Source organism: Danio aesculapii, chromosome 6 (assembly GCF_903798145.1).
Source record: "Danio aesculapii chromosome 6, fDanAes4.1, whole genome shotgun sequence".
NCBI classification, from domain to species: Eukaryota; Metazoa; Chordata; class Actinopteri; order Cypriniformes; family Danionidae; genus Danio; species Danio aesculapii.
In genome coordinates this window covers 11,960,364-11,973,970 of record NC_079440.1, presented here as the reverse complement: position 1 = coordinate 11,973,970, position 13,607 = coordinate 11,960,364, and the positions used below count along the sequence as shown (strand labels likewise).

General features: G+C 34.3%; 1 protein-coding gene across 1 annotated transcript in view; it reads left to right on the top strand.

The window, feature by feature from the left end:
• The window catches only part of map3k2 (mitogen-activated protein kinase kinase kinase 2), a 36,998-nt gene that overhangs the window by 5,738 nt on the left and 17,653 nt on the right, over positions 1-13,607 (top strand). The window contains exons 4-11 of the mRNA XM_056459525.1: positions 2,418-2,458; positions 5,040-5,139; positions 5,665-5,778; positions 5,894-5,990; positions 12,004-12,134; positions 12,229-12,308; positions 13,274-13,341; positions 13,436-13,528. Of these exons, the coding sequence (XP_056315500.1) occupies positions 2,418-2,458; positions 5,040-5,139; positions 5,665-5,778; positions 5,894-5,990; positions 12,004-12,134; positions 12,229-12,308; positions 13,274-13,341; positions 13,436-13,528 (724 nt within the window). The remainder of the gene's footprint in view (positions 1-2,417; positions 2,459-5,039; positions 5,140-5,664; positions 5,779-5,893; positions 5,991-12,003; positions 12,135-12,228; positions 12,309-13,273; positions 13,342-13,435; positions 13,529-13,607) is intronic.

Sequence of the window (13,607 nt, the reverse complement as noted above, 5' to 3'; positions counted from 1 at the left end):
ATTATGTAATTCCGTTCAGTTTTTCCTGCATTGTAGAAGTCATAGGGCCATTTAAGAGGAGCCCAGACTGTTATCTCACTGTATGTAATTCTGTATGATGAATGGGCATTATAAATCAGTAGTACAGCTTATCTGTCACTTCTTACACAAATGCAAACAGATAAAATGCAAACAGATGAATAATGGTGATGTTGCAGGTTAGTGCACACAGACCATCATTCTCGGTACTGTTATGAAGTTGAAGTTTAAACAAAGCTTTCTAAATTCATGCGCTTTTTCTAATATTAATGTATGTTTATGTATGTTTCTTCTAATATTAATGTCATTACAAGGAACTTTTCAGTAAAATGAAAGCTTGTGTTAAACAGTCAATAAAAGTTTAATGTAAAAAAAAAATAGAAATAAAATAAAATAAATATATAGATTAAGGTTCTGGGACCAAATTGGGCAGTTTAGGTCTTGTGTTGTTTAATTATTCTAATTCACTCCATACTGCATGTGTATAAATTTAGCCAAAAAATACAGTAATCATCATAATCATAACAACATATCTTAGTTTTTATTTTTAAAGCTTTAGTTGGTAAATTACCACAAAATATATCTAATTTGTTGGAGTACTGTTCAAATACTTACAATACCAGATCAGCAGATATACTCTTACTTAAAATGCCATTTTTTCACACAGAGTTAGGTCGATCTGAATTCTCCAAGTATGCTTAATATGTATGGAATGAGCTTCAAGATATACTACATATGAAATCGCTACCATCTATCGCTATATTTTAAAATATAAAAAAAATTAGAAACTGTTAATTCAGAACTGCCCGTTTTAATAATTGATTATGGTTTAAACTATTTTTGGGTGTGTTTATGTGTCTTGGCAACTCCCTGGTAGAAGAGATATTGTATCTCAATTGGACATTCCTGGTTAAATCATTAAATAAATAAATAATATGTTAAAGAAATGTGAATGTGTTAATTGTAGTGAACAGTTTTTTAACTGATTCATGAAAATTACCAACATTAATACGCTTATATACCGAAGTTAAGAAAATTAAGGGTTATTAAAACATCTGTATTAAAAGGCTTGACATAAAGAAGTATTGTGAAACTAATCTAAAAATCATTTGAATATTTGCAATAGTCACGTCATTGCTTAAAGGTGCAGTATGTAAGTTTAACACCCAATGGTTGAACTAGATGTTGCACACCTGGTTCAAAACACACACACACAAGCGCAGGTTGCCAGATTGACGACACCAACAGGACCGAGCCTGACTATCGAGTCTGAAGGCTGATTTCAATCGTGTTCTTAATAAAAGCAAGGAATATTTTCCACATTAAAAGAGGTTTTCGTCCTAACAAACACCTATAATTTATATTTTAGAAACAGCTTCTGTTTCTTGCAGCTGAACAACAGGATAAACTGATAATGTTTACCTCAGGTACACCTCATGTGCTTTATTCAGTGTTAATTGTTAATAATGTGAGTTTGAATGCCGATTTACATGACATTTATTGCCATACTACTGAAAGCAGCAGCAGACAGTTTATCTCAGATCTTGAAACTAAAATAAACTGTTTGAAATTGAACTTAAGATCTGTGACTTAAGGCAAACCAACACATATCAGTGATTCAACATGTATATATAATAATGTTAAAGAGGTTTAATATGTATTAACCTAATCGATTATAAACCTTACCATTTTGTTGAAGTGCAGTACGTGCACTATTTTGTGCTTCTGAATGGCGGTATTTAAATATCGTGTTTCATCTGGTCCAAACAACCAAATTACTTAACACTGCTTATCTCGTCATGTAACGTGCTGTTAGGACACGGGGTTACAATGTAACCTGCTCACCTAATGTTTACGTTTATAATATTTATATTATTTATATATTTGCTTATTAATGATCACCTCATGTGGAACTCTGAATCTCTGTCTCATTTCGGAGTCTGCTACAGTCCACTGGAGGTCGCATTTCAGTCACGTATGCATGCTTTGAGAGCCTTCATGACTGAATGAATCAAATAAGCTGTTTTCCGCAAAGGCAACCCGAGGTGCTGAAATATAATTGGCTAAACTGGCATTGGGCGGGTTAAATGACCAAAACAAAAACAGATGTTCTGGCACATAACGCACATTTTCAAAGCAGAATATCTGACTTCAGCATTGTTTTTCAAATAAACAAGAATATTTACTTGGCATGTTTCTTAAATATCTGCAAATATATTTTGGTATTTTTATGCTTTAGAAGAGTCAGAAACTTACATACAGCACCTTTAATTTTGTTTTGCCCACAGAAATAATTTCTACCATGTACTTCATATTCATTATGTTTCCCAATCCTATGTGAGACTTTTATGAATGATGGTGTGCAATGAGATGTGTAACATTCGTCTGCTTGTTCACAGAATGATGTGAGGGTGAAGTTTGAGTACAGAGGAGAGAAGAGGTAATGACCAAAAGCCCTGCTTCAGCTCTACATCACTTCCTATTTTTAGCACTTCCCTCTAGTGGTTTCTCTTAATTAAAACTGTCCGACATGCCTTGTAGTCACTGTGTAATGGATGTTGCATTAGTTTATCTAAAACTGTATTTTTAATATTTTTTTTTTATCCCAGTCCATGAGGATCGTTTCACATAAGATATTTTGGTCTAAGACAAATGAGACTTCTTTTTTTCAAAGTCCAAGTTGATTGTCGTTTGGATGATCATGTGTTTATGTGTATCTGTTCGGGTGTATTTTAGAATCTAATTATAACAAGCTCTTAAATATGCTTTAGGTACAAACACCTAATATTCTAAGTCAGGATATACATTAATAATATTCATTTTAGGTTTTTATTATTTAAAGAGCAGGTCATATGGTATTTTAAAATGGACCTTTTATGCAAAAATAAAAAATATTACATGTTTAAACACAGTTGTCTGGCAACGGTCTGTGAATATAACCAGCTTCTAATAGTATAAATTTATTAATTGTATTTTTTTGAAACACTTTGATTGACATTCTCTCTTTTTACTTGTCATCTGAGGGGGAAACCCCGCCTATGTGACGATCCCTCCCTTATTAGCATAGGATTAGTATGCTGACACATACAGTAGGCATTTGTAGCTCTTCCCTCTTTTGAAAAGAGAGCACAATCTGATTTGAGTTTAAAGTGACATTCTTTTAAACTGAATCTTCATACTCTAGGGACATCAGAGACTTATTTCTCATTTTGTAAAAAGGAGCTGCATGGTGGCGCAGTGGGTAGCACGTTCGCCTTACAGCAAGAAGGTCGCTGAGTGTATGTGTGTGAATGAGTGTGTATGGATGTTTCCCAGTGATGGGTTGCAGCTAGAAGAGCATACGCTGTTTAAAACATGCTGGATAAATTGGTGGTTCATTCTGCTGTGGCGACCCCAGGTTAATAAAGGTACCAAGGCGAAAAGAAAAATAATGAATGAATGAATTTGTAAAAAGGGGAATAATAGGTCCTCATTAAACTGTTCTAATTTTACGAAACCCCTACAACATCTTTAAGTTCAAAAACCATAGTAACATTTTTTGCTTTTTCTGCGCAGAATATTCTGAAAAATCTACGGATTTATGCGAAATGATTGTGGGAGTATCATAACTAAAAACTTAATATATTAAATAAAATATTACATTTTTAACTATTATTTATTGTTTACAATGCAAATCCAATTAGATCCACTTATTTGGTAAGCAAAGCAAGTCTCTCATATAATATATTTACAATATATCTACTAAAAGACAGAAATTATTACTTTACGAACTGTATTGTTAGTAAATCATATAAACGTTTTCATATTAGTCAATAATATTACTCAAATTAATTTAAAATCTGAATAAATATAAATTTACACACAACTAAATAAATAGACTCAACGATGAGCTGAAAATCTGCGGATATCTGCATGTGCAGATTGTTAGTTAATTTATTAGTTTGATTATTTGATTACTCACCCCGAGGCCTCTAGAGATCATGTAGCACTATTGATGTGATCCAGGATCTGTGAAGAAATTATACCAAGGTATCCATAATCCTGGACCAGGCCATATCCTGAGCAGATGCCGTGGCGGTCATAGAGTAATGGGGAGAGTGAGACTGATTCCTGAAAAACCACAGTGACAGACGAGTCTCCGCATTGATCTCATGGACCCACTCACCCCTGCAGCTTCTTCACGATGGATGTCCAGCATTCTCCAGCCTCCGGCACCTAGACTGCACCTCCGCCTAGGAAGTTTGGCCTGATTTAGATTTTTTTCCTTCACTTTCGTCAATTGGTGAAGTTTATTCCTCGCCTCTGTCACCACTGGCTTGCTTGGTTAGGGACTTGTGGAGCTGCCCATCGATGGATTTGCTCTTCACTGTTTGGACTTTCAGTAGTGAAAATTAAACCATACTGAACTCACTTAAACTGAACTTCAACTCTGAAAACTGGACTGACACAGTTTCAGTTTACTAGAACTTCCATGTTAAGCTGCTTTGACACAATCTACATTGTAAAAGTGCTATACAAATAAAGATGAATTGAATTAGTTTTGAACAATATCAATATTTATTAACTTTGCAGACATTTTACACTAAAGGACAGCTACGCTACAAACGGTTAAATAACCCATCTGACCTGCTCTTTATTTATTTATTTTTTATTTATTTTTTAGGGGTTTTCACCTTTATTGGGATAGGACAGTGAAGATTTTTACAGACAGGAAAGTGTGGGGAGCAGAGATGGGGGAGGGTCGGCAAAGGACCTCAAGCCGGGAATCGAACTCGGCTTACCATAAGCACCTTGGTGCTATGTGTCGACGCAATAACCACTAGGCTATTGGCGCCGACATGACCTGCTCTTTATTAACTTTCATGTGATGTTCACAACATTGCTGTAGCATAGTAATTTTCAGTACAAGGCTAGTTATGTAATTGTAATAATTAGATAATTAATTTGCGGGAATTTGTGCTGTATTCTAATTAAATGAAATGATGAGGTTGTCTATTTAAAAATTTGAACTCCTCTTTAAGGATCCTGCAGTTTCCTCGGCCTGTCAGTCTAGAAGACCTGAGTGCTAAAGCTAAAGTCGCTTTTGGACAGAGCATGGATCTGCATTACACCAATAATGAGGTAGAATGACACATTTATTCATGGGAATTTTGAAGTAATTACTTGATTGTTTTTGTATGTACAGTTGAAGTCAAAATTATTAGCCTTCCTGTGAATATTTCCCAAAAAAGGTCTAACAGAGCAAGGAATTTTTCACAGTATTTCTGATAATATGTTTCCTTCTGGAGAGTCTTATTTGCTTTATAGTTTTTATTTAAATAGCGTTTTTTTTTTTTTTTCTTTTTTTGATTATCTACTGAACAAACCATCGTTATACAGTGACTTGGCCAATTACCTATCTTAACCTAATTAAAGGGTATTTTAAGCTGAATACTAGTGTCTTGAAAAATATCTTGTAAAATATGAACGATAAAAGAAATCAGTTATTAGACATTAGTTATTAAAACTATTATGTTCAAAATGTGCTAAAAAATCCTCTTTTCATTAAACAGAAATTGGGGAAATATATACAGAAGGGCTAATAATTCAGGAGGGCTACTGTAGGTACCATAATCTTGTTTTTGTTTTTCTTTCTCTATTCTGTAGCTTGTGATTCCGTTGAGTACTCAGGATGATCTGGATAAAGCTGTGGAGCTGCTGGATCGCTCGGTGCATATGAAGAGCCTAAAAATCTTGCTGGTGCTCCCCTCATGGACTCAGGTCAGTGAGCGTTATAATCCGTGATCAGAGAGAAATTGCTAGTCAGACACGTGGCCTTATGTAAAAGTTAAATACCTTAAATTTTTATACAGATATTTGATTCTTGCACTTTCAGAACTGTGTCTCCAGTAAGGACATGTTGCCAACTCATGACATCTTGGACAACACAGACTTCAGTGCTCCAGATAAAAAGAGCATGCTGGCACACATAGGTGGGTTGCATTCACAGTCAAGATAAAATAGAAATTGAGGATATTTACATAAAAGTCCCGTGAAATTAAAATAACCTTTTTTTCAGTATGTCTATAAGTTAGTGTGCTCCAAAACAGTGGCAAAATTTGCATTAAAAAGATATAAAAATGATATAAACGCTCAAAGCTTGCAGTTTGCAGGGTTCCCACACTTCTTGAAAGCGCTTGATTTTCAGACATATGAATTTAAGGCCTGGAAAGTACTTAACAACAAACACAGGTCCTTGAAAGTGCTTGAATTTAAAGTTTATTTTGCCGATTGTACTGTTCTGCTTTCAAAGCCTGAACGAAAATTCCAAAAAAGTTCTTAATTTAAAATCTTAAATTTCAATATTCATTTGAATATTGTCAGTATAGAATTCAACTGATTGTATTAAAGTTCTTTGAACATGACTTTAAAACGGTAGTATAAAATGGTCAACATTTTTAAAAATCACATTTAAAACATCATTATGACATTTTAATGTAATTATTAAGTGTGAGTGAAATGTTAAGGACAGGACTTTCATGCCGCTACATGCTGGGGGTATGAATTACAAAACTGATTGATTTAAAATATTAGTTATTTAATATGTCCTTGAAGGTCCTTGAAATTGGTGTCCATGAAAGAGTAGAAACACTGAGTTAGTCACTTCTGCTTAAATGGATCAACAAATTTTTTTTTACATCACCTCAGTTGCTCATCAAATCTTGACCAATCAAAAGCTTTCTAGTATCTGACATGCCCCGCCCCCTTCAAGATGCTTCTCATTTTCTTTTCATTTGATGTGCTTAAGCTCAACCACTCTTACTGTCAGAGCTGTGATTCACTAATTAAAGCACTTGATGCAACCTTTAATGCATGGTCATAGCTTATTTGTAACTAATGTTGTCTTGTTTTGGATCACTTTTTTTTAATGTGCATTTTTGTATTTTACATGAAAAACGCTTTATGGAAATGCCAAGATTTGCAAAAATCTTAAATGTTCTCAGTGCTCAATATTTCTTTGTAATATTAAACAAATAAGTTTTACTGAAGCATTTTTGATTAAGTTCCCTAAGGATATGTGATTAAATAACTGGACTAAACTGTGGACCAACCTCCTTGAACAACATCACAAATGTTGTTTTAAAACCAAAACAATTAATAATTGAATCTCAAGGAGACATCTGTAAAAATAAGTCTACATGGCCCCTCAGTGATTCACTAACCCTGAAAAGTGCTAGTCAGATGGTCAGAAACACTTGCGAGAGTCAGAAATATCAAAACAAGTTGGCAAAGCTATTGAAATTTCAATTTGAAGTAATACAATTGCTATTATCAATTAATTTTCATATATTATTATACATCCTAAAGTTTTTTGAGAACTGATTAACTTTTTTTGTGTATGTTCCAATTAGGACGTTTTCTGGAGTTTCAAAGGCTAATAAATTCAATAATTAGTGATAAACAAAAAATGGTAGCAACAACTATAGCGTGTAGAAACTAGGGATGCACTGACACCACCTTTTTTCAAACCGATTTGAGTATGAGTATTTTAATTTGTGTGCTCGCCGATACCGAGTAGAGACCGATACTTATACCGAGACCTTATCTATTAATGATTAACCATGGACATTTACTAGTAAAGGACTAGTTATCCTTGCGCTTATGCGTCCACGACTTCACAAATTACACAGTGCGATTCGTTCATGTTCGCGAGTCCTTAATCCGCTGGTCAGGTAATCGTAATGTCGGCTACTTGATGTTTAACTATGGGTGGGTCGCCGGTAGAGAAGATCAATAGCCAAAAAAATGCTATTTTATTTACAGAATTTACATTCAACAATGTTTAATAATAAATAATCTTATTTTTTATTAAAACAAAAGTGATTTAGCACTGACAGACCAACTGCAGAGAAACAAGCAACCATCGCATCGATCAGCTCTTCTTTTTTGCTCTTGATTATTATGCGTTTAATGTTAAAAAAGCAATAATGAATTAGTCGACAAGAGTGTTGTGTGTGTGTGTACGTCTTTTATCACTGAAGCCGCTCTCTTCAAAAAACAAAAGTTGCTTCGTCTGTCTGTCTGTAAATATTTCGGCTTTTATTCGAAGGAAAAGTTAGTTTAGATGTTTAGCCATTATTCAAAAATTGCAGTAAAGTAACTGTGACGTGCGGCCACACATCGAATCTGAGGTATAATCTCATTTCTCTCTCGCTGTCACCCAGACACAGACATCGATACGTATAGATGCCACCCAAGTCAAGTCGCAAAACTGAGGCTGGTGCCAGCTGACAGGTAGAATAGCTGAAGACTTTTGTGTAATCTGTCAAAATACAGCACTGAAATTAACAGGCATAAATGTCTTTGAGCCAAAAAGTCTATCTGTAGGATATCTGTATAACCGCAATCAGAGCCAATGTTATGTAGAAGTTGTGTCGCCTAATAATTATATTAATTCTAATAAAATGAAAACCAAAATAAACAATTCATTGCATTTTTCGTTTGATAAAAAATATACAGAAATGAAAAAAATCAAAGGATGGCTAGTTTGTATTAATATGTTTTAATATTATTTAAAATATGCTTAGCCTATTTAAGCTTAACGGTTATATACGCCGCCAATAGGCAAGCCATTCAAAAATTATTATTTTACTGTGTACTGGGCTATAATGTATATTTTACAATAAAAACTAAATTTAGCATGTCTCGCTGTCATTTAAAACATGCAATTCATAACACACCAGAGCTGTAGGCCTATCTATGCAGCGTGTAAACTTACAGGGCGGTGTTCGTTACTGCGCACCCCGTTATTGAACTCCAATATCTCTGAGGGAGATTATGTTACCCGATAGCCAATATTAACGAGAGATTTTAAAAATGAAAGGCATTTTAAAATAAGAACAAGCAACAAATAAAACTGGTCCTGTGGATTTCAGCACCTGTTATCTTGCTAGTTTGCTGTGTAGTATGTGTAGCTACTGTATAGTGCATCTCAACTGCCGGCTGGTGAGAGAGAGAGAGTGAGAGAGAGAGCGCGCGTAAAGAGCTCAAAGCTGGCATATAACCAAAAGCAAGATCATATCGTTATAAATATTCCATTAACAATGCTTATCGAAATATTTATACATTTACATGAAATGTTAATTGAGATTGTGTGATCTGTATAGGCTGTCTGATCTTTACAGAAGCTGTAAACTGACACACGCGCGGTGATCGCAGTGATGTTCAACTCTGATGAGCTTTTATTTAGCCTGTAGTCTTAAGATTTTTACATAATGTTCCATTACTTAAAATTTCTTTCATTTTTTATTTATAGTTTAGAAATAAAATGAGTGCTAGCTTGTTTAGCTGTGATCATTATGCAAGGATCATATTTCATATTCGGTTTATTATTCAGTAGCCTAAAGATTCGTTAATAATGTATTTTATAAACAGATTGTTTATAAGGACTAAGCTATCAATATATAATACATTAGGCTAAATAATACATTAAGACATTGAGGTCCGGTAGGACAACAAATCGCGTCTATGTATAGTGAATTACTGTTGAGTGGTATTGGTGTGTGGTATCGGCCTTTCATGTCCGATACGAGTATGAGTATTTTAACCAAGTATCGACCCGATACACAATATTGGTATCTAGTTGAAAGAGATACTAGAGCAAACTGACTAATTTTTTAAGCACAATATTTGTTTGTGATTATGAATTTTAGGCTGAATAATTGATAATTTAAGGGCAATGCAGTGGCGCAGTAGGTAGTGCTGTCGCCTCACAGCAAGAAGGTCGCTGGTTCGAGCCTCGGCTGGGTCAGTTGGCGTTTCTGTGTGGAGTTTGCATGTTCTCCCTGCATTCGCGTGGGTTTCCTCCGGGTGCTCCGGTTTCCCCCACAGTCCAAAGACGTGTGGTACAGGTTAATTGGGTAGGCTAAATTGTCTGTAGTGTATGTGTGTGTGAATGAGTGTGTATGTGTTTCCCAGTGATGGGTTGCAGCTGGAAGGGCATCCACTGCATAAAACAGATGCTGGATGAGTTGGCGGTTCATTCCGCTGTGGCGACCCCAGATTAATAAAGGGACTAAGCCGAAAAGAAAATGAATGAATGAATAATTGATAATTTAGTAAAAATAGTAATAATAAGTCATTTCTTTGAATGATTGTAGAGAAACACAGAATTTGACTTGTATTGCACAATTAGCAGTCATAATAATGGCCTATTTCCAAAGATTGTTCATTTTTCTTTTTTCTTTTTGTTCTTAAGCATTGTGATTCCTACTGTTAACACTTTTAAACTTTCCTGTGGAGAAATATTTAAAATACAGTCTTTAAAAGGGCCTTTGGCTTAATCTCTCTTGTAAACTCACATATGTGGATTTGGACCACAAATAAATTACAGCATGATCCTCTCAAAAAACAAAACAAAACAGCACTCACATTCTGGATTCGGATGGCAATAAAATCACTGTAAATGTTGAGAATAAGTCGAGAATCCCCTTGAGAAGCAATTACTGTCCAAATGGTGTTTTAGTCATTTTGAGTTGGCTTTGCCAAAGCCTGTCATCAAAATGATTCGCTTAAATTACCTATCAGAACTGTCTCACAGGATTGTCTTCCCAAAACATGACAGATAATGACTGTTTGTTATTGCGTGTCATCTGCATACTCTGAGGTGCAAGATATTTATTGTGTAGAGAAATAAAAAGCCTGGCTGCAGTAATTTTTCTATTTTTATTGTTCATAATGTGTGTTTTACTGAGAAATTGTCGATTTTTGTTCTTTTGAGCATTGTAGGAAACATGCAAGTTATTTATGTGGTATTCACGAGACGAAACGGGACGAAGGAAACGAGACAAGATGAAGGAAACGAGTCTCTTCATTTCACCTCGCTCATTTCATTTGTTTGTTTGTTTGTTCGTTCATTCGTTCGTCTCGCTTCATTTCGTTTCGTTCGTTCATCTGGTTTCGTTTGTTGAATGAAACGAGACAAGATTAAGGAAACGAGCCTCTTAATTTTGCCTCGCTCATTTTGTTTGTTTGTTCGCTCGCTAGTTCTTTTATCTCGTTCATCTTGTTCGAATCATTCATTTCATTCGTCTCATTTCATTCATCTTGTTTTGTTCATCTCTTTCAGTTCGTCTTGTCTCATTTTGTCGTCTCGCTTCGTTCGTCTTGTTTCGTTCGCCTCGTTAATCTTATTTGTCTCTTTAATCTTATTTGTCTCTCATCTTGTTCATTTCGCTCACTCGTTTTGTTCATCTCGTCTTTTTAAGTTTGCAAGTTAAATCCACAACTATTAGTTCAAATTTTTTTGTCTTTAATCTAAATATGATGACCTGGTTTTCCTCTGAAATTACTTCCTACTACTTTTAGTCCATTATGTTTTGATTTATAAAGTACATTCGTTTTTTCTTGTTGCCTCAAAATATAATCACAAAATAAATGATCAATATATACAGTTGAAGTCAGAATTATTAGCCCCCTGTCTATATTTTTTTTTCGCAATTTCCATTTACTGGAAAGACATTTTTAACACATTTTTAAACATAATAGTTTTTATAACTCATTTCTAATAACTGATTCTTTTATCTTTGTCATGATGACAGTAAATAATATTTTACTAGATATTTTATTAAGATACTAGTATTCAGCTTAAAGTGACATTTAAAGGTGTAACTAGGTTTTATTGGGCAAGTTAGGGTAATCATTGATTAACAATGGTTTATTCTCTAGAAAATAAAAAAATATATAGCTTAAAGGGCTAATAATATAGACCTTTAATGTTTTTTTTAAACATTTGTAAAAATATCTTTTATTCTAGCTGAAATGAAACAAATAAGACTTTCCCCAGACGAAAAAATAAAGTGAAAGATTCCTTGATCTTTTAAGCATGATTTGGGAAATATTTGAAAAAAGAAAAAAAAACAGCAGGGCTAATAATTTTGACTTCAACAGTATATATATATTTAACAGTTTTCTGACTTTTCTCTATCTCTTTTTCTTCTTCTCTAGGTTCACAGTCAACGGATCGTAGCTCTCCTCCTCCAGGTTATATTCCTGATGCTCTGCAGCAGGTGGCCAGAAATGGCTCTTTCACCAGCATCAACAGTGAGGGCGAGTTCATCCCGGAGAGCATGGACCAGGTAATTAGTCTGACAACGCTTCGCTTATGGCTGACATGAGTGAATTGAGCAACAATATAATCAGATTTATCTTTTCATGTCTTACTCTTTCAAGATGCTGGACCCTTTGTCAATGAGCAGTCCTGAGAATTCAGCATCAGGCAGCTGTCCTTCCCTTGACAGTCCACTTGATAGGTTAATAACTAACATATATAGTACATGCAGCTACAATTAATATAGTTTCATAGGTGCATTACTGTTTTATTTATTTATTGAATTTTTTCTATACACATTTAACTGTTGCTCATTTTTTACCGTTTAATGGTTTGGGGAAGAACATTTTGTTCAGCATGCAGCAGGTGATTTAAAGGCACAGTTCACCCCAAAATAAAGATTCTGCCATAATTTACTCTGCCTTAACTTGTTTTAAAGCAGTGGAGTTTTTTTGGTTCTGTTGAAAACCAAAGAAGATACTTCGAAGAATGTTTGTAACCTGAAACTGCTTACAATTTTAGTAGGAGAAACAAATACTACGGAAGTTAATGGTTACCGTTTTCCAACATTTTTTCTAAATATCTTCTTTTGTGTTCAACAGAATGACAACAACAACAAGAAAACCTGTTTTTCAATAGCTGTTTTTCAAGTCAATAGTTGTTGTTGTTTTTTTCCAGAAGAAAGAAACCTCAAACTGCTTTGGAACAAGTGAAGAATATTAAAAAAAAAATTCAGAATTTTAAATGTTTTACCCTTTAAATAATTCTAAATTTGATAATTCAAAACACAAATTACAAATTATTTAAAATAAATACTCTTTACCCTGAGAAAAAAGCATGAAAAATATGAAGCAGCACAATTGTTTTAACATAAACAAAAACAAACATTTTTTCTAGTATCATGTAGTATCATGACGTGTTATGACTGCTAAATTTCCTAGTAAAAAATCTAGATTAAATTACAGTTCTAAATGCATTAAAGACATTTATTTGAATATATTTAAAATTGTTTCTGTTTTTACAGCTTATTTCATCTGTAAAACAAATGTAAACTTAACAAGCAATGATTTCTATCAAATATCTCACCCAAATAAAAGTACTATACAGTTCATGTGTGTGGTTAAATTACAATTCTTAATGAATTTACACTGATTTTCATTTTAACAGTGATACCTATCCCAAATCCCGAATGCCTCGAGCCCTGAGCTACCCTGATAACCATCAAGAGTTCCCCGGTAGGTTCTTGCTGACCTTTTCGCTTCAATGTCACATGAAAAGAAACTAGTTTCCAATTCTCAATCTCTCGTAATCCTTTCTGTGTTCATTCAGAGTATGATATACCAGTGTTTGAGAAAACAGGAAAAGGAGGAACCTATCCTAGGCGATATCACATACCGTTTGGTCTGCAGGACTACAGCGATGGTGAGGTTACACTGGACCATGATGATCCTAAAAGCAATACCATGCATCCTGTACCACCATGATCCTTACCTAAATTTGA